Source organism: Meriones unguiculatus, chromosome 1 (genome assembly GCF_030254825.1).
Source record: "Meriones unguiculatus strain TT.TT164.6M chromosome 1, Bangor_MerUng_6.1, whole genome shotgun sequence".
In the NCBI taxonomy this organism is placed as follows: domain Eukaryota; kingdom Metazoa; phylum Chordata; class Mammalia; order Rodentia; family Muridae; genus Meriones; species Meriones unguiculatus.
In genome coordinates, this window is record NC_083349.1 from 26,447,697 (window position 1) to 26,474,556 (window position 26,860).

The window sequence follows — 26,860 nt, forward strand, 5'->3', positions numbered from 1 at the left end:
GCTCCCTGGCGTCGCTGTCCCACCTCGCTCATTCCCTCTCCCCACCTCCCTGGTTCTTGCACGGTCTGCTCGGGCGCCCAGGATCCCTGGGCTCTCCAGACCTTGGGCCGCTGCCATCTCCGACCTCTCCAGGCGCATCGTCTCTGCTGGCCGTAGCGGGATGGGCCTGAGCCCGGCAGCCAGCCGCAAGCATGGGATCCGCCACTTGAGGATCCCAGGCCTGCGCCCCAAGCGCACCTTGAAGGTCGTCAGTACCGGGCCGAGTGACACCCAACCTAAAACTGCACAGTCCACTGTGCCCCAGCCAGGTCTGCCTCTCTGGAGGGCTTTTTGGGTGGTTCTTATTGTTCTAGAGTCGCCCCCTCCCATAAATGGCTTGGCGGTTGCTTGCATCTAGACAAGCGCCCATCCTAATTTTATAGAGAGCTAAGCAGGAGCTGACACAGTTCTAATTCTTATTTATTTACTGTATTTTTTGGAGATAGGATCTTGCTAAGTAGCCCTGGCTGGCCTGGAACTCGATACATAGATCAGGCTGGCCTAGCACTCACAGAGACCCGCCCGCCTCTCTGCCTGCAAAGGGCTGGGATTAGAGACCACCACACCTGGCTTCAGACACCATTCTAAACCAGAGCACGCTGCCCGCTTTTGGCTTGAGATGGTCCTTCATGGGGTTCACTCCTTCCCCCCACAGAAGGCACTTGTGTAGTAAATCACACCTCTTCCCTCCTGAATTAGAGTCAGCGAAGTCTCAAGCGCTGGCGGTCAAACACTTGCCGAAGCAATTCAAGAAAGGCCGTTCCCTGTTTGAACAGGCCCGAAGCGTTCTGTGGAGGTAAGATTCTATGAGGACTGGGGCTATGGGTGCCAGAGCCTTTTTGAAGATCTGACTTAGATGCTACGTTCTGCAGAACAGACATCCTCCCCATCTCCGAACCCACCTCCTTCAGGTGGTTTCTGTTTCAGTCAGCCAACAGCAAACCAGTCAAGTAGAGCCTGCTGGGTAAGATTGAGCTAGGCTGCAGACCTGGTAGCTGTCGGCATGTCCTGTTGAAGCACAAGGCCACTCTCCAGACTCATGAAAGTTTAGTGGGTTTGTAGCACAAACCAAAGGAAAATTCAGGAGGCTTGTGCCTGGACATTAGGTTGGGGAAGGAAGAAGAGGTGGGAAGCTTTTTGCGTTTTATTATAATCTCTTACGTACTGTCTTCCCGCCTTTTAAAATTACTGTGCAAGTATCACTGGAAAAGGCATTTGAAGAGAATAATGGGCAAGTTAAAAAAATCAGAAAGCTCGATCAGAGCGGGAGGGGAGAATGAATAAAATAGTTTATTCGGGAATAAGTTCAAAGTGCAGTGCAGTGGGTACGCCTTGTGGAAACGCACAGTGTGTTACAGGGGGGTAGGAATGGGGAGGAGCATTTAGAATTGAAACGTGGAGAATGGAAACTGCTGTGAACAGATCACTTTTGGCCACAGGTTTAATAAATGATGGGACATTCAGGGACCAGCAAGAAGTTGGGTGTGGCTATCCAAGTTGAGCTGTCACTGAGCAGGTGTCTCCCTGAAGTGATCTTTGTGGCAGGCTGTCATGATCTTTGTGGGAAGTTATGGCTTTGTAGAATTTCCAGAGGTAGCTCTTGTCAGCAGCTCTTGTCAGCAGCCCTTGCTCTGGCTGTCTTTTGTCTGGATTTGAGACCAGGGACTCCATTTTGAATGGGATGGCTCTCACACTCAGTTTTAAACAACTGGAGAAAACCAGCAAGCAGCCATTGTATTGCACGAAAGCGAATGATTTCAAGGAGTCAGGTGTGTGTGGGAGGTCTCTTTCAATGACAAAACTGAGAGGTATCTTAAAAGAACAGATTCGAAGTGATCCATCACACAGACTTTTCCATGATGTTTAACAATGTGATTGCAAACCGTTTATAGACAGAAACTGGTAACTAAGGTGGAGATCACATCCAGCGAGAAGGGAACAGAGCTGATTCCAACATCTAAGTCGGAGATCCAAGAAACACTAAAAATTCAAGCCGCTGAGGTGCGTACCCCAAGACTTTATAGAACAAGTGTCTTAGTCTCTTGGTGATTGTGCACTGTATTGTATTTTACTATGTGTCTAATATCTGCACTAATTTGAGATATTGCTTATGTGTTTTTCAAGCAGCTTTCCTGAGGCATATTTAGCACATATTTAAATTCTGGATGTTTAAAATTTGCAATTAGACACTTTTTGCTCTTGTTAGAGCTGAAAAGAAAAGAGGAAAAAAAATGACAGGTTCCTGGGAAAAAGCTGACATGAGATTACCCCTCAGAAGACCTTTATTAGGAGAATAATAATAAAGGTCACAACACGGGGGAGGGGCAGCAGCAGGCCTTGGAGTAGGAGAGCAGGAGAGCAAGAGGCATAGTGTCTCTGAACAGCCGCATGGCAGGGCCTTGGAGGGAGAGAGCACTCGCCCTTCACATCCTGAGAACAAAGGGGTTTCTGACTCTTACAGGTTTTGGAGGTGTGTGCATGTGTGTGTGGGCAAGCTTCATATCACATGATCTATTCTGGCCACGTCACTGTACCAAAGGGTATGGTGATAGGCATCAGGTAGGACTGTGAGTTTATCCTGCAGGTGGGGGTGGGGTTGGTGGAGGCCTATATGGACATGAAACAACATACTTTCTTATCAGTTCTCTGTCTCAGAAAGAGAGAGCTGCAGGGAGGAGTGGTCTGGTGTGTGTGTGTGTGTGTGTGTGTGTGTGCCTGTGTGAAGGAGAGAGAGAGAGACAAATGGGGGGTGTGTCTGTGCTCTCTAAAATATGTGTATAGAGTTTTGACAATTTTGGGTGCTCATAAGAAAAAAAAATTTCGAGACCTTTGCCACAATTGAGGCAACAATTGAGGCTTTTTTTTTTAATGTGTCGGGGCCAGAGGACAACTTGAAGAAGTTGATCTCCTTCTACCATGTAGATTTTAGGATCAAACAGCTTGCCAGACTGGGTTGCAGTGCCCCGTTAATGCCTGCCTCCCTTCCCCAGAGCCATCTTTCTGGTCCTCCAGCAGTGGTTTTAGTGAGGTGGTCAGGGTCTGCTGGAGACCTCAGCCGTAACAGTTAGCACTGGCTTTCACTATGACCTTCCCACCCTGTTCCTTTAAATGAGCTCTTTTTGGAGAAGACCAATCCCAACAGACATGGGTTTTACTTTCTTACTAGATAACATACAAGTGTTCATTGAGTCTGTATATCAATTGCTTAGGGTTATAGAGATGTCATCCGTACTAACGTTTTCATGGGATCAATGTCTCTTGTGCTACAACCAAAGAGAACCGCAGGCTCTTCTTAAAGACTCTTTCACAGGCCACTGCGAACATTTCTGCCTGAGTTGGAGATCGGTTCAAATGATGCTTCCAAGGACTGATTTACATGAGAAGAGAACAGAACCAGTTGGCAGTAATTATGAATATTCATAAGTCCTTCATATTGCACAATGCAAACACTCAGTTGAGCCCTTAAGAAGGCAGATTTGTTTTTCAGTAATAGGGGCAGATAGTTATTGCTGCCTCTGCAGCTGCAGGTGGCCAATTGCTTAGAACACTAAAGGTTCCTCTGAAACAATTGCAAAGACTTGTGCTTTGAAAGGTGAGCTCCAGAATTTCCTGTGGTGACACAATGTCAGGACCTTGTAATTCCATATAACCATCAAAACTGGGGTCAAAGCAGAGGAAAGCTAGGTGGGGAGCATTGTGGCAGGGCATTCCCTGCAGGGCTTTTCCCAGCAGAGTCCAAAAGGGTGGCCTTGTTCTTGCCCTCAATGTCTCCCATGCCCCTTAACAGAACAGGAAGAAACTGTAAATGTATGTAACCACTGGATAAGCTGTGTGGCTGGCTCTCAGTTTTCCACACAGGCCTTGTATGATGTTTGTAATAGTCTGACTCAGGTTTCTATGTTTAGAGGATTATGGAAAGACTTACTGTGGCCTATCACTTCAAGCCCTGTCTTCATCTGAGCCTGACTGAGTCTGCGTCTCTGTAGGTATCTTTATGGAATGCTTGTCCACCTGTCCCCAGTGTCATTCAACCCCCTGCCCCCACCCCCAGCCATTGTGAAGCTCTGTTCCCAGAGCCCCCATCTTTTCCCAGGCCATCCATCATTTAAATCTGAGCTGGGCTGCTTTTACTAAGCTAACTCACCTACTGCTTTACACAGCAGGAGTGAATGAAAGCCGAGAGAGAATGCATCTTGGTCTCCAATCTGTGAGGAACACCGGCTTCTTTATTTTTTCTTTTAAGAAACGTATTTCTGTTCTTTGAGAATTTAATACATGTATACAATGTCTTTTGGCAATACCCATGCTCATGATTTTTTTTTTTAAATAAATGCACTGAATCCAGTTAGTACTGCTGGTATGTGCATGCGTGTAGGACCATCTACATCCCTGACTGATGGCTGCTGGTGGAGCGAGATCCAGCTCTTTTCCTGAACTGAGGTCTTGATGTTTGCTGGACACAGATACAGTCCCGCCTCTACCCCACCCCCATTCTCTTTTCCTTCCATTTTCTCTCTCCATATATCTGTTCTATGGTCATCCCCTGCTCACTCTGTGCATGTTACAACTGTAGATTCCTCATGATTGTCTACCACCAGTGAACCTAAGCTTTTGCTTCTGCAGGACCTTTGCCATGGATTGCCAGGACTACTGCTCCCTGCTCTTGTAAACCCATAATAGTTATGCTCTTATAGATATATGTATCCCCTCCAAAATTCACATGTCGAAGTCCTAACCCTCAGTGGTTGTTTTTGGAATAAGGGAATAGTTACCGTTAAATGAGGTCATGGGGTAAGGCCCTGAGCTGCCATGATTGGTGTCTGTGAGAAGAAGCCCCAGGGAGCCCTCCTTCTCTTTATCCTCACCCCCATTCTTCATGGGAGCACACATAGGGAAAGTCATATGGGCACAGTGAGGTAGTGGCTGCCATAGCTAAAAGAAGGGGCATCAGAATGACGCTTGTCTTGCCTGACAGTCTGGAGGACGCTGAGCAGGTTAACATATGCTGCTAGAGGCATCCAGTCAGCGGAGTTCAGTCATGTCAGCTTGAGCAGACAAGTGTGAATACACAGCTCTCCCCATGAGACAGGCCCCTCCTCATTCCTCTGTCTCAAGTCTTATTACTAGGTACAGTCTGGGCACTGGCCCAGTCTAGTGAGCTTCCCAGAACCTTCCACACTGTCTCCACACTCCTAGGCCTAGTTTGATTAGTGCACATTGCAAGTATACTAGCTCAAACTGCCCCAGCCAAAAGCTTTCTTGGTTACTACCGAATTGGAATCTCCTATCCATCCAATCAAAACTCAGCCCTGGGTGTCTGAAGGATTGACTCACTCATGCCTGATCTGAAATCACCAAGCTTCCACCTAAAAGAGGCGGGCTAGATCTCACATCAGACATACAGCAAAAGAAGCTCACATGTCCAGGCCACATAACAAACAGCACAAAAGGCGAAGGCAATACCCTACCCCTGTCCAAATCCTCTAGTCCTGTAGAAATGTTCTTCCATGAGAATTCCTGAGGTGAACCCTACAGCACAAAATGTAAAAGAACAACCACGAGCATGATCAGAGAATTCAAGAAGTTTAAAGCCCCTCAATGAACTTGAAGAACACAGAAAGAAACTCCGGAGTGATGCCCAGGAAAACAAACATACAGCTGAATGAGACAAAGGCAACTCAGGAGCTAAAACCCTGACTCAGAAGAGAGAGAAACATACTGAAGGGAATGCAAGCTGAAATGAAGGTGCAGTTGAAAAGCCGCAAGGCCCCACCCTTCCTTAAGGCGGTTTTGATCTTGAACCTTCCTGCCGTCATTTCCGTGAAAACATTGCTGGTGATCAACTCTCTCTGCTGCCTTGATCTCTCTGCCAGAGCCTCACCACCAGGCTTACATGTGTGCTGTTGTCTTTCCTGCTGGGAAAGGTCCTTTCTGAGCCTCTTGCCTTTTTTTATTATCCATTCCTTGGGCCTTGTCTGCCCACTGCCTTGTCTCTGGCTTCTCACCTTCCATCTTCTGTAGGAGAAAAGCCTTCACCTTTACCCACCTGCGGGGGTCATCTTCCAGATAGGTCCATAGTGTTCTTCTTGCCTTTGAGATCTCAACCTGCATCTTGTAAGACTCCTGACTGACCATGTGATCCAGATTAGCTTGATGATCACCAACTACTGTATCACTCTGTCAGTGAGATTGCAAAACTTTTTCATGCCTGCTTTTAGGTAAGAGCCAAGGAGGACTCCTCATAGGAGCTGGGCAGTGCTGGGCTCTTTTTGTGCATATGTGTATTGTATATGTGTGTGTATGTCTTGTTTCAAGGACTCTGTACCTGCCAGTCGCTCTGTAGTGGTTCCTGTTTGTTATTACCAATAGGCAAGCAGTACACACGGCGTGGATATGTGAGCAAGGGAGACTTGCGTTCCAGGTGGGATAGGACAAGAAGGTACAAGAGTTCATCACACTCGTCACAATGGCAAGAAATACAAGATTTAGCATTTTTCACTTAATAATTTTGGACCACAGTGGATGATTGTAGATAATTGAAACTGCAGAAGACAGAGTGAGGACAAGAGACATGGGTCTTGCCTCAGAGGGATTAAGAGTGTATTCTGTAGTCAAGTATGTGAGAACCTAGCCCAGGGACACAGAGTCAGGTTCCCCTAAAACTGTGTCCTCAGTGGAAGCGCTTACATGACATCAGTGGCAGAACAAAGGAAAGAATAATTTTACCGTATACAGTGGTGGGGCCTGTGGGCAAGCGGTTACAACAAAGCTGGGGACATTCCGCTAGAGGTTTCAGATGCTGTCTGCCGACAGTCTCGGCACTTGGACCGGTGAAAGCTACTGTTCTGTAAAGAATACATTGTAAGGTTTTGATAGTCACAAGAATGTCAGGTCAGACACAGGTCTGACTTTCAGAGGGACTAAAAATATCCCAGGGTTGTTTGGCTCTGGTTTACAGCATTTTAATCCTCTACAACCATGAAGTTTCCTCATTTGCCTTGTAGACTCTTTAACACAGGTGAAGCTCCCACCCCTCTCTCCCTCCCTCATCTCTCTGCATCTCTCTTTTGGAAGCTTCCTTTCATGTTCCTAAGTAGTGATTTTTCTCTCCCAGCACCCAAACACTACTCTGATATCACTTACTGGTTAAAGAGTCAGTATGCTTTGGAAAAAACGGACTAGGGGCCTTGGATTTGGTTCTCTTAGAGTTAAAAGTGACACTCTTACTTTGCTGGCCTGCTCTTGCCACCTGCCACCTGTCCAAGGCAGGAACAGACTTTCCACCCACTTCCTTGTTCTATGCTCACTTGATTTATGATGCCTTTAGAATCTGGGCATGCTACAGAAGACTGGGTTTTCTCTTTGGTTGCCTGTTTCTGGGAGAAGCGCCAGAACTGGGTTGCCAGCCTATGCAAACAAAATAAGCAGCAGATGGCTGAAGGTGTCTGAAATGACAGTGTATTCCAGAGCAGGACAGAATCAGAGAAAGAGTCAGGGTAAGGTACCGAGAAATTGAACACTGGGGCGTTGGTTGGGGTTGGAGGCCACTTGGGAGGGTAGGTATAAGTTCCTGCTGTTCACAAAAAGCCGGGGAGTGAGAGAGTTAGGAGAGGGAGCAATGGGACCCTGGATTGAGCATAACTCCAAATGACTCCCAAGTCTGTGTGAGACTTCACTCTCCACTTTACTGGACTGTCCAGTGACAAAGTCCCAAATGAAAACATCTCCCCAGAACTCAGGAAAACTTGTTTAATGAGCATAGGGGCTTTATCTGCACGTATATATGTGCGCCATGCCCATGCAGTGCCTGCGGAGGCCCAAAGACTGCGCTGGATACCCTGAGCTGCAGTTATAGGTAGCTGTGAGCCGCCATTGAATGGTGCGAACTGAACCTGGGTCCTCTGGATTAGTGGGGAATGCTCGAAACCACTAAGCCATCTCTCCGGCTCCCCAAGACAGGGCCTTAAAGCTCTCAGGGTTTCTCTTCTCCTTTCTGACTGTGTTTCCTGGGCCACAAGGCTTGTTCAACGTCCTTGAGGTTTGGAGTGGGATTTCATTAGCTCATCTTCTGGTGTAGCCTTGGTCAGTGAGCACTGTGCGGTTGTCATCCAGGTATCTGTTCCAGGAAAGCCAATCGGGATCCTTACTGCCTGCGGCCATGGTGTTGTGCCATCTGTGGGAAGGAAACGGCCTGGTTGCCCAGAAGTGAGTGGTGGTTTTGTTGGTAGGGCAGTAGGTTCCTAGAAAGAACATCCATGACACCTAATGGATCGATAGTCTGGATGGTGGGTTGTGTCACGGGGCAAGACTCAGGTCCTCAGGTCTCTCTGCTTGGGTGCAGCGACACAGAGTTAGCGGTTTGTCCAGAGGTGACACAGTAGCTTAGCTACCCCATACCGCTGTGGGCAGCCTTCCCACCCTGGTCAGAGCTAGGAAAGCGGAGGCTGATTACATTGACTTTCTATGGCTGTCTTTATACATGTTCTCCTTCTCCATCCACCGGTGCCAGCAATAGCCTCTTCCCTTTCTCCTTTTATTGCTCCCTACTTTCCCCTTTCCTTTCCATCTTCTCTCCCTCCCCCATCCTCTACCTCCCCCTACTCTTCCTCCTCCTCCTCTTCTTTCCTCTTCCTGTCCAGTGTCAAGACTTAGATTAGATTATTAATGGCCTTTAGGCTGCAGTATCAATGAAAATGGGCTCAAAGTCTTCCGTATGTCTAAGTATAGAAGAATGGAAAGGGCCTCAGCTTAGTGTTTGTCTGTCCTCTCGAGTACATTACATCCACTAAGTTCTCCTCTTATTTATGAGCAAAGAGAAAAACAAAAAACCCTTGTATCAACAACCTGTATAGAACTGAAAGCAATTCCTCACCTGCAGCAGTATATGAAAGTTTTGAATTTGTGTTGACTTTTAAAAAACATTCAAAAATTCTGTTGTTGGGGCTGGAAAGATGGATTGCTGGTTAAGGGCACTTGCTGCTCTTGTAGAGGACCCAGGTTCGGTTCCTAGAACCCATACCAGTTGACTTATAACTGCCTGTAACTCCAGTTCTAGGAGACCTAGCTCCCTCTTCTGGCCTCTGCAGGTACCGCACACACATGGTGCACTACAGTCCAGTAGGTGCACATATACATAAGAAGTAAAAAAAAAAAAAAAAAAAATACTGTTGTCCAGTCACTTTGCCATTCATCAGGACAAAGGCACCTGGGTGAAAATGGTCCTGTCAATATTGAGTCTCAAAGAGAATCTTATTAATTTATCACTTATTCTTTTGCAAAGAGTTCCCTCTGCTCTTGGCTTGCTCTTTGTAGCTCTCTGCCCTGTCCCACCCCCCATGACTCTGGACCATCTCTTATATGCTATTTTCACAGTCCTTAGCTCTCATTCTCTATATAGTACTCTCTCCTGGGCTTCAGGGAGGAGTTATAGCTATATATTTTTATTTTTGGTCCTATAACCAAGGAAAATGAAACCCTTGTGTGTGTGTATTATATTTTTTATTTTTGAGATTATAATATAATTACATCATTTCCCCCCATGGCCTCTTTTTCTTTGTTTTATATATATATATGTATATATTATATTATATTATATTATAATAACATAATATATATTCATTCCTAAATATACAAATACAACCTGCTTAGCCTGTACAATATTGCTTGTATGTATATGTTATCAGGGCTGAATATTTGGGATTGGATAATGAGTCAGGGTGCTCTTCCTTGGGGAAGACTATTTCTCCTTATCTCAGCATTCCTGACTTGCCTGTAGCTGTCTGTCTGGGCTGAAGTCTCCTGGGCTCTCCTCTGTCCTCATTCATTTGTCTGTTGGTGCCCTCCTTGTTCAGGTCATACTTAAGCAGCCATGTTGGTGAGATTTTATGATTCTGAACATCAGGTGCAGAACTTGTATTGCCGCTGTGTCTGTTGGGACTGGGCTTTACACTGCTACAGTTTGAGCAGCTGTGATTTTCTGTAATGGTCTAATTCTGATGGAAAGAGGTATTTCCTTGATGAGGGATGAGAACACTTATTTGTGGGTATAATTATATTTATATTTAAAATGTGCTTAGTGATTATGCTGGCTTAGCAAAGTGGCAGTTGTAGGGTTTCATTCAAGATATGACTTGAAAGCCTCCTCCGAGAAGAGGATCACTGTTTAGGGTAATGGAAGGTACTGTGCAAGCTTTTAAATGAGGGAAACCACCAACAGTCTTACCCAGCTGCCTGTGAGCCACAATGACCTGCCTGGCATGAAAATCCCAAGGGTGAAGCAGTGGCATACATAGCTTGGAGGCAACCAACAGCTCTGTAATTGGACTGAAGGGGATGTCCTGGATCTTGAAATTATTTTTAATGTAATCCTTTCTTTTAAAAAGTTTTCCCTCTTATTGACAATAGAGTCCTCTCTCACACACTATGTCTTGATTACAGTTTTCCCTTCCTCTACTCCCAGTTCCTTCCCCCCTCCCCTCCCATCCAGACCCTCTCCATTGTTGTCTTTCATCAGAAAAGAACAGGTGTCTAAGAAATAACCGCAAAACATAACAAAATATAATAAGATAAAACAAAGCCCAAACCCTGTCAAATTGAAAGTTGGACAAGGCAAATGAACAGAAGGAAAAGAGCTGAAAAGAAGGCACAAGAATCAGAGACCCACTCATTTACACACTCAAGAGTCCCATGAATATCCTAAGCCGGGAACCATAATATATATGCAGAGGACCCAATGGATTCACACGTGTTGCCTCTGAGCTTGCTGCTTCTGTCTCTGAGTTCATACGAGCTTTGCTCAGTTGGTTTAGAGGGCCTTGCTCTCCTGTTGTCCTCTGTCCCCTCTGACTCTTACATTCTTTCCTCCTTCTGTTTCAGAGGGGTTCCCTTAGCTCTGAGGGGAGGGATTTGATGGAGAGGTTGAAATCCATTTTTTAAAATAGGAGTCTGCTTTTGAAACCTGGCTTGGGCCGCCCTCTAGTGGCCAGTCCTCTGTCATTGCATTTCTCCTTCAAGGAGAAAAGGAGAACTGGTTCTGTTGGGAACTAACTAGTTCTGGGACGGGTTAAACAAACCTTGTGAACCTCTGAATCCCTCAGCTCCAGTTCCTGCAGTGAAGCGTGGTACAGGCCGTGTGCCTAGAAAAAGGCGTTCCTCCGGTAAGCAGGCTTTGTGGAACAGATAGGAAGGTCTCAGCACATCCTCTTCCCACAAAGCCAACATAAAGCTAGGGGGAATTGCCCAGATAGCACTTTCAAGTCTGAAAATCTGAGCGAAAGCATGTGACACACTGCAGAGTATTTATTATTAATTAAAAAGAATGTTTTATGTGTATGGTTGTTTTGTCTGTTCGTATGTCACCATGTTCGTAACTGATGCTTGAGGAGGTCAGAAGAGGGCACTGCATGTCCTGGAATTGGAGTTATGGATAGTTGTGAGTCTCTGTGTGGGTTCTAGGAACCTGGGTCCTCTGTAAGAACGAAATGTTCTTTTTTTTTAAAAGAAAAATAATTTAGTTTTATTTTATGTGCATTAATGTAAAGATGTCAGATCTCTGAAATTATAGACAGTAATGAGCTGCCGTGTGGGTGCTGGGAATTGAATGCAGATCCTTTGGAAGAGCAGACAGTGTTCTTAACCTCTGAGCCATCTCTCCAGCCTGAATGAAATGCTCTTAACCACTGAGCCATCTCTCTAGCCCCATGAACAAATTTTTTAAAATTTATTTTTATTTTTTATGTATATGATTGTTTGCATGTATGTCTATGCGTCATGTGTGTGCCATAAAGCAGTAAGTGCTTTATGCCCAGGGATGCCAGAAGAGGGTACTGGAGTTATAGACAGTTGTAGGCCACTATGTGGATGTTGGGAACTGAACCTTTGAAAGAGCAGTAAGTGCTCTTAACTGCTAAGCCATCTCTCCAGCTCTCACATCGAGAAATATTCAAGTTCAAGATGGATTCCACTGACAGAACAGTGGAAGGCTGTTGTGCTTCAGAGCACCTTTGGTGGATGGGACTCTCTTGGAGGGTCTGTTTACCATGGCTGCAGAGAGGCTGATTATCTGCAGCACAGGGTGGATGATTCCATTCCCAGTGATGTCACTGAAGGCAGCAGTTATTTCCGTGGCACAGAAGCATGGCCAGAGGTTGCAATACTGACTAGCATAAGCAATAGCCCAACCAACCAGCCAGAGATGTATAATGTGAGAGCTGAAGAGGACCTTGGAAAGGCCACGCATCTCACAGGCTGCACCGGAAGGTGTGCGCAAGGCCGGCACACACATTCGGGAGGGACCCAGGGGCCCTGGTGAGTCTGTTACTGCTGGGTGAGCAGTGGGACTTGTGAGCACAGAGAGCAGAAATCGACACAGACATAAGCACTTCTGGAATTTTGAGGGAATCCTCCAAGTCATGCAGAAATCCATCCATAAAAGACAAAGCTTTACTGGCTTAAGGTATGGCTGATCCTCAGTCATGGGTGGGCCATGCTGATCCCGGAATCCAGGCTGTAGAAGCAAGTGGTGGGGGAGAAGAAACCTTAATCAGATACATAAGTGGTTTGTGTGGGCCATTAAACAATAACCCTACTTGGGGAGGAGAATCAGAATCCAGAAAAGGGAAAATGGATGCAACAGAAAATCATTATGAGAAGTGAAGTAAACCAGATTTAGAAAGATGAATACTGGAGCACATGTTTTCTCTCATGTGTAAAGCCTAGATTTAGAAGTGTGTGTGTGTGTGTGTGTGTGTGTGTGTGTGTGTGTGTGAGAGAGAGAGAGAGAGAGAGAGAGAGAGAGAGAGAGAGAGAGAGGTGGGGACAGGACAGGAAGAGATCTTAAGAGGAGATGAAGGCAATGAAACACATATACAGGAAAGTGGAAGCAGGTGAAGAAAGAGACCGAGCCTGGCAGGGGCAGGAGAGGGCACTGGGCAAAGGGAAGAAAGGAGAAAAGATGTATGAAGAAGTGTCAGATCCCCTGGAATTGGAATTGCTGTCGTGAGCTGCCCGATGTGGGTGCTGGGAATCAAACCCAGGTCCTCTGCAAGAGCAGTGAGCACTTTTACCTGCCGCGTTCCAGCCCCTCTGTTTAAATTCTAGCTCTGGCAAATAAATGGTGGAGAAACGTGTACATTTGGGGAAGGAGGAATGGCAGTGCAGAATGGATGGGGGTGTGGGGTAGCTCACACCTCTCTTGGCTTGACCTCCAAGGCTGGGCAGCAGTGAGCAGAGCTGTTCCCAGCATCACTCCCTGATACACTCAGAGGATAGGGCGGCTGTCCCTGAGAGAGAGCTTAGATTAGAAATCTTAGGTTAAAGAGTTCATTGCTGGAACAGGAAAAAAATTAAGGAATTTTGGTGATTGCAGGGAATCAGTTCTTGGGGAAGCTGAGAGCTTTGACACATGTGTGTCATGTGAGTGCATTTGGCTCTCATGGAACCACAGGTATTTGAATAATCTCAGCAGGTTGCTTACATGTGCACACTCGGGAGCATTTACGCTGCCCCCCTCTCCCTCACCTCTCCCTCCCTCTCTCATGCTCATGTTCAGTAACCGGCCCGATTGTGTCACGCCTTCACATCACGTCCCCTCAGACACACAGTGAACATTCTTAACGTTGCTCTGCCTCTGCCGCCATGAATGTCTCAGTCCAAGCTGCATCCCTGCTGACCGGCACAGCAATGGTTGGCATGGATGAAGTGACCGACACATATTTTCTTATTAGTTTCTTTTTGGCGTTTTGAGGTAGGGTCTCTCTAGGTATTCCCGTTTGTCCCGGGACTTACCGTGTCAGCGCCTCATGTCGTGCTGAGCCCCAACCATAAAATACTGTTTGTTGCTACTTCATCACTTTAATTTTGATACTGTTATGAATCATGATGTAAATATTTGATATTCAGATGGTCTTGGAGGGACCCCCCGTTTGACCTCAAGGGGGTGGAGACCCAAAGGTTGAGAATCGCTGTACTGTGCAGTCCAGGCTGGCTGGCCTTGAACTCATAGGGACCCATCAGCCTCTGCCTCCCAAATGCTGGGATTAAAGACATGCATCACCATGCCCAGCTTGTATTATTTAAAAACTAAGTTTATTCAGTGTGTCCTCATGTGGTGTGCATGTGTGCTTGTGTACATGTGCACATGTATGTATGTATGTATGCCACAGTGCATATGTAAAGGGTGGAGGACAAACTTGTGGGAGTTTGTTCTGTCCTTTCACCATGCGAGTCCTGGGGACTGAGCTCAAGCTTTGGTGGGAAGTGCCTTTACCCACTGAGCCATCCCACCAGCCAACAGTAAATGTTTTTTAATGACGTGAATGCGCCTCATATTTGTAATGTTGTGCTTGCTCTTCAAAGGTGTTCTCATTCTCTTCTCCAAACACACACAGACACACAGACACACAGACATTTTCTTTCTCATACGCATACCATCTCTTACACACTCACATACACTTATATACACTCATAATTCACAACCCCACCTGGCCCCCACTCCTGTACCTTTACATGCTTCATGTCCTCACAATCCACGCCTATACATACTCATATCCAGCTCCATCCCCTATACTCACACACTCGCAACTCACACACATTCACCATCACACCTCTTCACACACATACACACTGACACCCAGACACAGTTGCACATATACACAATCACATACAAATACACACAGAGACACATACAGACCTTGTTAGGTGAACGTTCTCTTTCCTCTTGGCCTCTTTGAGAGACAGTGAATCAATATTCTGAGTCCAGCCAGGAGCCTGGACCCACACAGTAGGCTGAAATGCAGGAGGGTTAGGATCTCTGGAACTGTGATAGAAGTCTTGTCTGTAAAGTGTGGGGGCTGTAGGGCCTCCCAGGGCTGAGGGAGAGTGCCTAGGGAGGGACACACTTGGGAGAGGTTCAGCCCTTGTTAGAGAGAGGACCCTGGTCATGTCATCAGGCATGTCCCCAGAGAGGCCTTCCCCAGGCCAGGACTGCAAAGAGGCTGGTGCTGAGGCTGGTGCTGAGGATTCTGGGTGAAGGCAAAGGTCCACACACCTCGTTAGCAACCGGTACCCTGCCTGTCTCCCTAAGACTGCACGAGGCTCTTTCCTCTTGCACTGCTCTTCCAGCACCCACTGCTTTGAGAGCTTGATTTGCTCACTCCCAAGGAGAAGGGCTAGAAGGAGTTCAGGCACTTGCTGCAGGGAATGCGTTGGTGCATTCAGAGCTGAGAGTCAGAACACTGACCACTAACACACACAGCCCCAATACTGTGACTCAGGCATCCTGTGGTTTTCTGGTGAAGAGAGGTCAGGTTGGATTTTTTTTTTTTTTTTTGCCAAGCGATGGGCCACAGCAAGGGGATCTATGTGTAGGCCGAGCTGTGGCTCTGCTCTTGCTTGGACTTGTGTGTGGCTTATCTCTTCCTTGCTTTCTTCCCATCACAGGGTGAATCAGTACCCAGACCTGGAGACCTGATTGAGATTTTTCGAGTTGGCTATGAACACTGGGCCATCTATGTGGAAAATGACTGTGTGGTTCACCTGGCTCCCCCGAGTAAGAGTGGATACACTGTTGAGATACTGATTTAGAAGGTAGCAGAGTGGGCAGAAGGGACAGCCAACCACTGTGGTCCTCAGCCACTGCCCTTCAGCAAGAAAACAGCCCTGCACTTTTGTTTATTAGTAAGCACCAGGTGTCCAGTGCCAAGTATGACAGGAGGCTAGAGGGTCCCTAAAATCCCCTTCGACCTTTGGCTCTGATGCCAGTCATTTAGCATCCTTCACCATGTTTTTGAAGACACCATGGTTCTCAATCTTCCTAATGCTGTGACCCTCATGTTGTGGTGAACCCCCCCACAACCATAAAATTTATTTTTGTTGCTACTTCATAACTGTAATTTTGCTGCTGTTATGAATTGTAATGTAATTGTAATGTGTTTTCTGATGGTCTTAGGTGACCCCTGTGAAAGGGTTGTTTGACCCCCCCCCAAAGAGGTCATAACCCATAGTTTAAGAATAGTGGCCCTAAATATTTTCCTGGTCCTTATTTCATTTCTTACAGTTTTGATTGGATTCAGGGCTTATTAAAGTAAAGTGGAGATTTGATGAAGGACCAGATGGTGAAAATAGAGATTACACAGGAATGTGAAACAACTTAAAATTGTATGTGGTCTAGAACCACTGTTTATCGTGGCCATCTCAAGAGACTGGGCCTGGAGGTGGGGTGGGGTGGGAAGGTGGCAGAGGGATGATCTGATGCCTTTTGAAGTTTGTGTCCTGTGCAGCTCTTGCTGGCTCAAAATGGAATCATGAAAGGACATTGCCAAGGTCTTTGATTTGCAGCTTTGATTCCTGTGGGTTTCCCCTTGGGCTCTATCTCCCATCTTGCTAAGACCTTCCTGCAGAGGAGGGTTCCTTTCCCCTTTCTTCTCTTCTCAGTATCCATTTTCCATCTAGGAACCTAATCAAAGTAAGGAGAGGTTCTAGGAGGAGCCGAGGAAGGAGAAAGAATATGACCAAAATATATCATATGAAATCTTCAAAGGATAAGTAAAAACATTAAACCAGCGTCTATGAAAAAGCCCATCTCCGTCTCATTTCTGCAGCTTGTGTCCAGAAATGCCCCATTTGTATAAGTGAAGAGATGGTTAGCAGTGATCCCCTTCCCTACCAGCTCATCTCTAAAAGAAACGCCTGCCACCTCTCTGCTTGTTCATGATACTAGTGGTTCAATGATGCACTCCCCTTTTACAGCCACTGCAGGGGCAAAGTACACTGCTATTGGGGTAAATTAATTTTTGTGAAACCAGTAGATTTTCTTTGGAACAGATAAGAATAAAATAAGGGATTTTTTTTCCTCTCTTGGGCAGCTTGGAAAGAGACATACGTCCTACGTACAGTCATGCAGGTGGCTCTGGCATCAAGAAATAATAAAAAGTTCTGTCCTTAACTGGTATCACAATGGTAGATATTTGTGGGATGTGGTGTAACTCAGCTTTGCAACGTGTAATGACCACATACAGGTCCTCAGCCTAGCCATGTCCTTTAATATCGTTTCTTTTTCTTTGTGTGTGTACGTTCATGCCATGGTCTCCAGGTGTATGCGTGTTTTCAGGCACTCACGTATACATCAGGTGTCTTTCTTGATCACTCTTTCTCTGAACCTTACAGCCCCCCCAATCCTGGCTACCCTAGATAGCCGTCTAACCCTGGGGATCCTCATTTCCTGAGGATCCTCATCTTTCCTTCTCAGGTATTGGGATCACAGGTGGCTGCCACTCTTGCCTGGATTTTCCATGGTTTCTGAGGATCTAAACTTTATTTTTTGCCCCCTCCCCCCTTTTTGATTCGGCTGTCCTAGAACTCTGGATTCACTCTGTAAGCCAGGCTGGTCTTGAACTCAGAGATCCACCTGTCTCTGCCTCCCAAGTGCTGGGGACCTTTATCTTCATGCTTGTGGGGCAAATGCTCTACCCACTGAGCCTCCCCCGAGCCCCATCATCTCTTTTTGATGAGAATATTGAAAATCATCTCTTGCAGCTAGGTTTTTTTAGTGGCCACCCATGTGGCCTCAGACAGGTTCCCTCTTGGGAGTTTTCATGTCTTCTAAACACTGAGTGTGAGAGAAGGCAGCGGCTTTCAAATGTTTCTTTTTCCTGAAGCTGCAGAGCCCCTCCCTGGTGGTAAACCTCAATGAAAAGCCCTATATTTGAATAGTAATGAGCACCAAGCAGCTCTAAGTGGATGCTGGTAGAAGTGGGCACCAGAGTTCCAAATACCAGCTCCACTATACCCTTGTAAGTGGCTGAGAGAAAGGCTCGCTATGGAACCACTTTATTATGTACATGACAGAGCCTTACCAGGGTGACACACAGAGGTTGGAGATTAGCGACATCTGTTTAGGAAACAAGACTCAGCTTTTAAGACAGGGTCAGACCGATGCAATCAAGTCCAGGGCCACAGGATAATATGTTTCCAAAGTTACTGGTAATAGATTCTGCTGGAGGTGAACAGAGCATGTACCTTAGGACAAAAGATTGCTCGGGAGGGGGTCCTGCCTCAGTTGCTAAGGTGCTTCCCACACAAACATGAGGTTCTGAGTTTAGACCCCCAGCAGTCATGCAAAAATCTGTGTATGGTAGAGACAGGGGATTCCCAGAGCCCACTGTCCAGCCTGTCTAGCCAACAAGTAACCTGTTGATTCAGCGAGAGACCAGGTCTCAAAAAGTGCAATGGAAGTGATTGAGGAGGATTATTGAGATTGACCTCTGACCTCTACACGTGCACGCACACCCACATACATGTGCACACCCATCCACCCATGTGTGCACCTCCTACCTCCACCCCCGTCCCCCAAGAACAGTATTTTTTCTGGAAAGTTGGTCCTCCATCCTCCATTTGATATAACCCCCTCTCCTCTGCCAAGCTCTTAAGTTGATGGTGTGACTGAGAATCTCACGGGGAGCGGCTTTATGAAGGTCTGCGGCAGGGCCAGTGGTTCTGGTCCCCTGAGCCCCTGAGGTGTTCCGACTTTTGGCTCTTGCTCCCCAGGTGAGGAGTTTGAGGTGGGCAGCATCACCTCTGTCTTCAGCAACCGCGCCATCGTGAAGTACAGCCGGCTGGAGGATGTGCTGCATGGCTGCTCTTGGAAGGTCAACAACAAGCTGGACGAGACGTACCTGCCCCTGCCGGTGGACAAGATCATCCAGCGCACAAAAAACATGGTCAACAGGATGGTGCAGTACAGCCTGATTGAGGGGAACTGCGAGCACTTTGTCAATGACCTCAGATACGGCGTGCCCAGGAGCCAGCAGGTGGGTTCCCACGCGCCCGCAGCGCCTCCTCGCCGTGCTTCGCTGAGCTTTGTCGGGCCGTCTCTGGTCAGCTTGGCAGATGCCGATTTCCTGTTTGTTGTGCTGTGCTAATGTGAAGGAGTATTACACCATTGGGAGCACCACCCACTGGAATCTCAGCAGCCCCTTCGGTTGCTTTATTTTGAAACTTTCCCTCCCTTTCTTTACGAATGGGATATAGCTCAAAGTATAGATCACTTAGCTGTCAGAACTGAGAACCAGTTGCCTGTGTGCTACATCTGGGGTATGTATTAGTATTATCTTAAAATTTGAGTTACTATGAGACTTTTCTAAACTTGGAGACTGTAGAAAGTTTATGTAGAAATATCTAGGTTTTTGGTCTGTCTTTAAGCCATTGAGCAGGTCACCGAGCTGGCATTCCTGTCCTGATCCTCTGCTGGGCCAACTGGTGGCTCTGTGCTGTGGGTTGCACATGGAAGTGCCATCTTTCAGCTTTTGTCATGCCAGCTGCCTGGATCACACTGTGCTGGGCATAGATATGCCAACTCCCAGCTCTCGTCATATTACCTGCCTGGCTCACCCTATGTCTGGCTTTGTAACCCTCCTCCTCCCCGAGGCAGCCCAGTGACAAAAATGCAACACATGTGAAATAGCCTGTATTTGGCCCTGTAATCCCCCTCCTGTCCCAGGCAGGCCAGTGATAAACGTAAAACACATGGTCTTATAAAAAACTTCATTAGCAGAAGACATGCAACTCTTTTTAAACACACACACACACACACACACACACACACACACACACACATATATGTATAGCCCTAAAGGTTAAAGGTGAGACATCATTTTCTGTTTTTTTTTTTTTTTTTTTTTTTCTTCTCCTGTGATTTTTATCTTTTCTGCAGAGTTGGGTCAAATCTCTCTCTATTATTCACCTCTCAGCAGTACCCATCCTCCCCAGCCCCCCCCTCCGCCCTGCATTTCCTCTGTCCACTTTCTTTTCCTCCTCCTCTGTGTCCTCTGTTTGCCTGTGCTTTGGTCTTGTGAGACTTTGTGCTAGAAGCTTGGCGGGCTCCAGTATGAAGGAGCTCCCACCCCATGAGCATTTGCATGTGAATGAAGACCCCATACTATAGGGTGCGATAAGAGGTCCTCTGAAGACCTATGGGCTCAGAGTCATGAGGTTCGAGCTAAGTGTGAAGGCTGATTCCTGTGCAGTTGTGCCCAAGTGAGTTCTCCTCCCTGGCTCTTGGAATCTCTTTCTGTTCAGTGGCTGCAGATTATCGCTTGTATTCTGGAGGCAGGCTCTATGCTGAATGGCTCCCAGGAAAGAAAAAGGCCAGTCTCCATGGCTCGGGGAAAAGGGAGCCTACCCTGCCTTGGGCGCCTGTCTTCAGATGCCCCCTTTGCTTGAGACTCTGGAAACTTTAGGGATGTGGGAGATGTAGGAGAGAGCAGATGGCTCGTCTCCTGCCTAGGAGCAGACTCCAGGCAGGCTGGGTCCTGAGGGGGAAGTGTGGGGCATGAGCAGGGAAGGGCCAGCCTGTACTTGGTTACCCACTATCCCATGTACCACTGTGCTTTGCAGGTGGAGCACGCCCTGGTGGAGGGAGCGAAGGCTGCAGGCGCCGTCATCTCCGCAGTAATGGATGGCATAAGACCCAAGCCCAAGCCTATAACTGCCTGAAGGTGCTGTGAATTCCGAAAGGAGGAGGAGTTACGGACAGGTGCAGAGCAAAGAAGCTCCCTTCTTCCTCCTTGCCTGCCCCGTTGAAGAAGATTATGAGTTTCTGGAAAATGGGAATGTGTCTAGTTACTTCCGCTGTAGCTGATGTGGACCCGCACACCCTCGGCACGGGGGAGATGGGAACTGGTATCTGCTGGGAATTTTGTATGTGCCGGGCACCGTTGGGGCCCTTTCATGTATTTATTTAATCTTAATCCTTTGCTTGTTTCTTAGGCCAAGTTTATTTTGTGGTGCCGGGAAACCATCAGAAACATTCTGGAAACTTCCTTAGAACATTTCCAGTAATGAAGAACTCTTCCCAGGAACTCTTACTCATGTTCTCAGATGTCTCTACCTTCTTTCATTTATCTGAGTCCTGTTTTTTTCAGACCCACTGCGTCACTGGGGGTAGGGGGTAAAGAGGACACCAAGGAAAGCTGTCACTCACCAATTAGGGCCAGCTGTACCTTAATCTGTCTGGAGAGGTGGCTCAGTGGTTAAGTGCACTTGGTGCTCTTGTAGAGGACCCGAGTTTGATTCCCAGTGCCCATGTTGGTGGCTCACAACAGCCTGTAACTCTAGTGTCGTCCTCCAGCCTCTGTGGGCACTAGCACTCATGTGCTATCCACACACAGACACACATACATATACATGCTTAAAAATTTTAAAATTAAGCAATTTTACATTATACATTATTATCTCTTTAACAACCATGGCTGCCCTCTTAGCACTACCCTGGACACTCTCTTGTCCTAGAATGCCCTCTGCAAGCAGACCAGTCTGTAATCTTCACTCATATTCTCAGCACATAGGCACAATGAAGCCATGGTCTAGCCACAAAACAGTTCTAAAGGAGGAGGAACCACCCGGTAAGGTTTGCCACAGCAGTGACCAAACCTCTCAGAACTGATTTCCATCCTAGCGTCTGTTCTTATTGCTTTGATAAAATGTTCAGACTAAAGCAGCTCAAAGAAGTTCACAGTTCCAGGGCGAGGAAGCCATGTGGTGGGAACTTGAGGGAGCTGGGCATGTTATGCCTGCAGCCAGAATAAAAGAGCAGTGAACAGGTGTACACTTGCTGCTCAGGTCCCTTTTCTTTATCCAGCTCAGGGCGAGCCCATGAAATGGTGCTGTCTCATTCAGGGTGGCTCCCCCCACCTCAGTGAACTCAGGGAACAACATCCATCTATGCTCAGAGGCCCATTCCTTAGGTGATTCTAGATTTTGTCAAGTTGATAGTTGACCCTGATTATCACATGTATCAACTTTGCTCTTTGCTGTTTAAAATTTTTTTTATTTAAAGCATAGCCAATGAGACTACTAAAAATAACTTATGCTTTATAATTATCAGAAAAATTGAAATTTCCATTCTGACTGATTTCAGACAAATATTTAAAACCTTTAAGTCAACTGATCCCCACTGTATGAATGATGGAGTAATTTTGGTGGAAGATCTGAAACTGTTTCCCTGGATTTTACTCTGTGGAGAGCTGAAGTCACTCAAAAAAGCTAGAGATGGTTTCTCCTATGGCTCTGCAAATGCTTGGAAAATATGGAGGCTGTGGAAGGCATGCATCAGCAAGATCGGACCCTCAAAGTGTTCTAAAGATCTTTCTAGGCTGCTTGCTCAGGGGCCTTACTCCTGATGGGAGGAAACACCCAATGATGCACTTTGATTTTTGTCCTCCAACTCTTTCTCATCACCCAAATTTGATGCCTCATTTAGCTTCTTGCAAGACCAAGTCTGGTATATTTTTTTGTTGGAATGTCCTGTGCCCTTGCCCAACAGCCTATGTACTCTGCATGGCCATCCTGAATGCTTGCAGTCAGGCAAGCTCTCATTTCTGCACATCACTGCTAGCAGGAAGCCAGCACACCTGGATCTCTGTCTCCCTGATCCCTGGAAGATCAGCTGGGCTTCCAGTAATTCTTCTTTCAGTCTCTTAACTCATGGTATTTTCTGTTTTGAGACTTCCTTCCGGGCAGAACCTGAGCACCAGGCCTCTACAAGCACACTCCCTTTAGCTTTAAAACTGTCATGTTTTAGTGGACTTGTGCATGAAGATTGTATACCCAGAATCCACACGGGGAGCCCAGCAGATTCATGGTATTAAGAAGTGTGCAGAAAGACGGGCTGGGGAACTGCTCAGTCAGCAAAGTACTTGCCTTGTGCACATGAGTTTAACCCCAAGAACTAATGTAAACAACAACAACAATCATGAATGTGGTGGTGGTGGTGGTGTGTGAAGTCCCAGTGCTGGGAGGATGGAAACAGGAGGATCCCTGAAGCTCACTGCCTTCTAGTCTAGACTAATTAGTAAAGCTCCTGGTCAGTGAGAGACCCTGCTTCAACAAAGGTGGATGGCTCCTGAGGATAACACCTGAGATTGACCTCTGGCCCTCATACACACATGCACACATGTGTACACAACCCTCCCACAGATGGAACACACACGTGTATACTCATGCATTGAAAATGAGAAATGTGTGTTAAAAAACCATTGTATTGTTGACCTGTCAATCATTAAGTATGGTTAGAAGTCACACTTGGACTTGTGCTAGGACTTTCTGAGTTTCTCAGAAAACCCAGCAAAAATAGCTTAATCAATATGAGGAATTTACTGACTTAAGTGACTGTCAAATCCTGAAAGACTGTATCTGGTATTAGGGCATTATGGCATCAGCTTTAAAAATAACATTTCCTGTTAGTGGTTTTTGTGGATAGGAGGGCCCTAGCTGTGTGGTGAGAACATGGCCAGAGCATCTTGAATTGAGATCTCTGCCTTCTCATTTTTCAGGGCAAGAACAGGCTGTGATGTACCAAGCTGTTATTTTGTCCAGATTAGTTCTATGGTTCCTTAGAGAAACTTTACAGTTAATAAGACCCATTAGTATTTCTCACAGATTTCCCTTCTTTTGTTATTCCATAAGAAATATGTGTGCTGGGATTTATGGGTTCTATCATTCTGTTCTCTTCTAGCATTATGGAGTACCTACCATTGTAGGACAGGCTCCTTGGGAAACAGACATTGAAACTAAGTTGTGTGGGCAGAAAGTTTACTGGGGGAGAACGCAGGATTGGCAGAGGGAGAAACTGAATGGTAAGGCAGTCACAGGAAAGACCTGAGTTGTCTACCAGGAGCTCTGGAGCTGGGTGTTGCCATGAAGTGGTAAGAGGACCAGTCCCTCCCACCCTCCATATTAAATTTGTTGGTGTAGAATGCCAAGGAAGATGAAGTCACTTTCCCGGAAAAGACTTAGTTGAGAACTCTCAATCATCTAAACTTAGCCTGAATTAACACTGAATTAACCTTTCAGTGGTGTGGGTGTGGGTGTGGGTGTGGGTGTGGGTGTGGGTGTGGGGGTTGGGGTAGGCAGCACACAACACTGTCCACTATGACTACCATTCTCTAGGTGTTTTTAGTTTTGGGGGAATTCATTTATTAAAAATATTTCGACTTACAGGAAGGACACAGTATTGCCTGTCTTCCATTGATGTTATCAGTGTCACCCTACAAGCAAATCTGAAAATAATTTCTTCTTTCAAATGTTTTTTTAAATTTTTTATTTTTTAATATTAGTTACAGTTTATTAACTTTGTATCCCAGCTGTATCCTGCTCCCTCATTCCTTCCCAATCCCACCTTCTCTCCCTCATCTCCTCCTTGCCCCTTTCCATGTCCACTGATAGGGGAGGACCTCCTCCCCTTTCATCTGACCCTAGTTTATCAAGTATCTTCAGGACTGGTTGCAAAGTTGTCCTCTGTGGCCTAGCAAGGCTGCTCCTTCCTTTGGGGTGGGGGGAGGTCAAAGATCCAGCCACTGAGTTCATGTCAGAGACAGTCCCTGTTCCCCTTACTAGGGTATCCACTTGGATACTGAGCTACCGTGGTCTACATCTGAGCAGAGGTTCTAGGTTATATTCTTGCATGGTCCTTGGTGGAGAAACAGTCTCATAAAAGACTCCTGTGCCCAGATATATTTGGTCCTTGTGGAGCTCCTGTCCTCTCCAGGTCATACTAACTCCTTCTTTCATATGATTCCCTGCACCCTGCCAAAGAGAATTGCTTTTAAAACCAAGTAACTAGTATGTGGAAAAGATAACTTATGGAAAAAAAAAAACAAAACACAACCAAATTTCACTTTCATTCAGGGTCCCAGTCCTGCCTGATGTAGGGCAGACAAATTCAGTTATTTCAGATTTCAAACAGATGTCTAAAAGTACCTTTTACTTGCCAGATGTGATTGTTGTCTTGGAGGCTTACTGCTAAATAAGGTCACCATCTTAGTTCTTTCTGAACTCTGGCTGGCTGGTTCAACTCAGCTGTTTTGGCTCAAACTCTTCTCCAAGCTGACTGATTCAATCTGGCTTCTCTTACCTCCTCACTGACTTGCTCTGTTTGGCCTCAAACTAACTCTGGCAATTTGTTCTAATCTTCTGAATCCTTCTTATTCTCTGGCTCCAACTGTCTCTATATGAGCTCACGAATGAACTCAATTCTATTGTACTCAACTGTACCAAAGTAAACTCCACTCAACTGAACTGACTGAACTGAGCTGAACTACCACAAACTGAATTGCTGGTTCACTGCCTCTCAAACTGACTCCCCACCAACTGACCTCAACTCAACTGAACTGACTGAATTATCTGTACTGTGTTACCCTGTAGTGAACTCAACTCTTCTGTACTGTCTTCTCTGTTGAATTCTCTACTGAACTGACCTCTCTCCCTGCACTGTTCTCTTTAAGTCACCTCTTTTTTTCTATTATTGTGAGAGTTGGATGTATCCTCTCTTTAACTCATTCTATCAAAATTTTCTCTGAATCATCACTTTGTCTGCCCCTCAATTAGATGTTACTTTTAAACATGGATGCTTTCTTCTACAAAGTAACTTTACCTTCATTTTTTTTTAGATTAAATGCTGTGTGTACTAAGGGCATATCTGCATTTCAGCTGGATCATACAGACCTAGAAGGTCTTTGGATATATTCCCTTGTCAGAGCAGCCATGTTGCTGGATTAAAATTCCTCTACATCTTCCCCCTTTCTGTTTAAGCTAAAACTGTATACAGTTTAATTATTACAACAGAAACAATTATCAATCCCATAAACTTAACAGTCTGAATGTCCTTAAACTCAACAGTCTGAATATCCTTATGAAAATCTGTTGATGTCATGATCCTGAACCCATAATTGCAGTCCTGATCATCTGTCTTTCAGCAAATGTCCATTTCAGTATCAAGTTTTTCAGTCTGCTCTGGGATCAGATCTTTGTAAATTTTGATGGAACCTATAGTCCTTCATCACTTGTGGAAATATAGACAAAGTCTCTTCCACAATGTAACACATTTCCTGATTTCCATTCTGATGTAAAAACATCTTTAAAGTATGCAGGTTGATCTAATTCAGGAGCTTTCCCCCTACAATCCAAGTTGTCTTTCAGCTAATCTTAATCCCTCTTTCTGTTTACCAAGGTACAACTAGATTTTTATGAATGCACACATATCATGATCTAACATTTCTTACTCATTTAAATACAGAAACAAGCCATATTACATATGATTTCAATATATAGTGTCTCCAATATCTAGTTTAGTTTTCTCTAGGTGCTCTGTGGATTGCTGACAGAAAATGCCTGGCTCATTTTGTTTATCTCCTTAGGGAGTTTCCTGTCAGTAAGGAATTATCTCAAATTACTCTTGCTAATCTGCATTTATTAATCCAATGCCTACTCTTATCACACCTTCTACAAATCCTGGAAGGCTGAGGTCTTCTAGAGAAGTCTTTATGAATGCCTTGTCTATAATCCTTTTTCAAATGGCTTCATCTCCCACAGCTAAAACAATAGACATTTTGATATCTAGGATTATTGGCCATTGCTTGTCCAATTACATAGTCATTAGGGTCAATATCAGTAGTAGTTCTAACTCATTCACCTGTGGGTGCTGATCTAGCTTTTAAAAGTCTAAGAACTTTTTTACCTCTACATTTGCATTTTCAAAAGCTATTTTTCCCTGTTTATAGTGGATGTTAATTTATGTAAGAAGTCAGTAGAAGTTCCTCTGGGACTTTGCATAATCTTTGCGAATGATTTTCCTTGTTCCTCCACCTTTCCCAGGATCTTTTTTTTTTTTTATTGGTTCCATACATTTTTATTTTTTCTATTTTTTTAAATTAAACTCTTTTTTTTCTTTATTAATTACACTTTATTCACTTTGTATCCCCCCCTGTGGTTCCCTCCCTCCTCCTACTTCAATCCCTCCCTTCCTCCCCCCTCTGCATGCATGTCCCTC

At 45.7% G+C, this 26,860-nt stretch overlaps 1 protein-coding gene across 1 annotated transcript; it reads left to right on the plus strand.

Annotated features, from left to right (window-relative positions):
* Plaat5 (phospholipase A and acyltransferase 5) lies at positions 1-26,397 on the plus strand. The gene is made up of 6 exons (XM_021642308.2): positions 1-308; positions 739-835; positions 1,932-2,040; positions 15,478-15,586; positions 18,583-18,845; positions 20,431-26,397. Exons 1-6 carry the CDS (start codon positions 161-163, stop codon positions 20,527-20,529), a joined length of 825 nt encoding a protein of 274 aa, XP_021497983.1. The 5' UTR covers positions 1-160; the 3' UTR covers positions 20,530-26,397.
* The last annotated feature ends 463 nt before the right edge of the window (positions 26,398-26,860 follow it).

Coding starts and splice junctions, on each gene's coding strand:
- Plaat5 (XM_021642308.2), top strand. CDS start 161: ATGGGCCTGAGCCCGGCAGCCAGCCGCAAGCATGGGATCCGCCACTTG. Junction 836..1,931: donor GCCCGAAGCGTTCTGTGGAG/GTAAGATTCTAT, acceptor AACCGTTTATAG/ACAGAAACTGGTAACTAAGG. Junction 18,846..20,430: donor GCGTGCCCAGGAGCCAGCAG/GTGGGTTCCCAC, acceptor TGTGCTTTGCAG/GTGGAGCACGCCCTGGTGGA.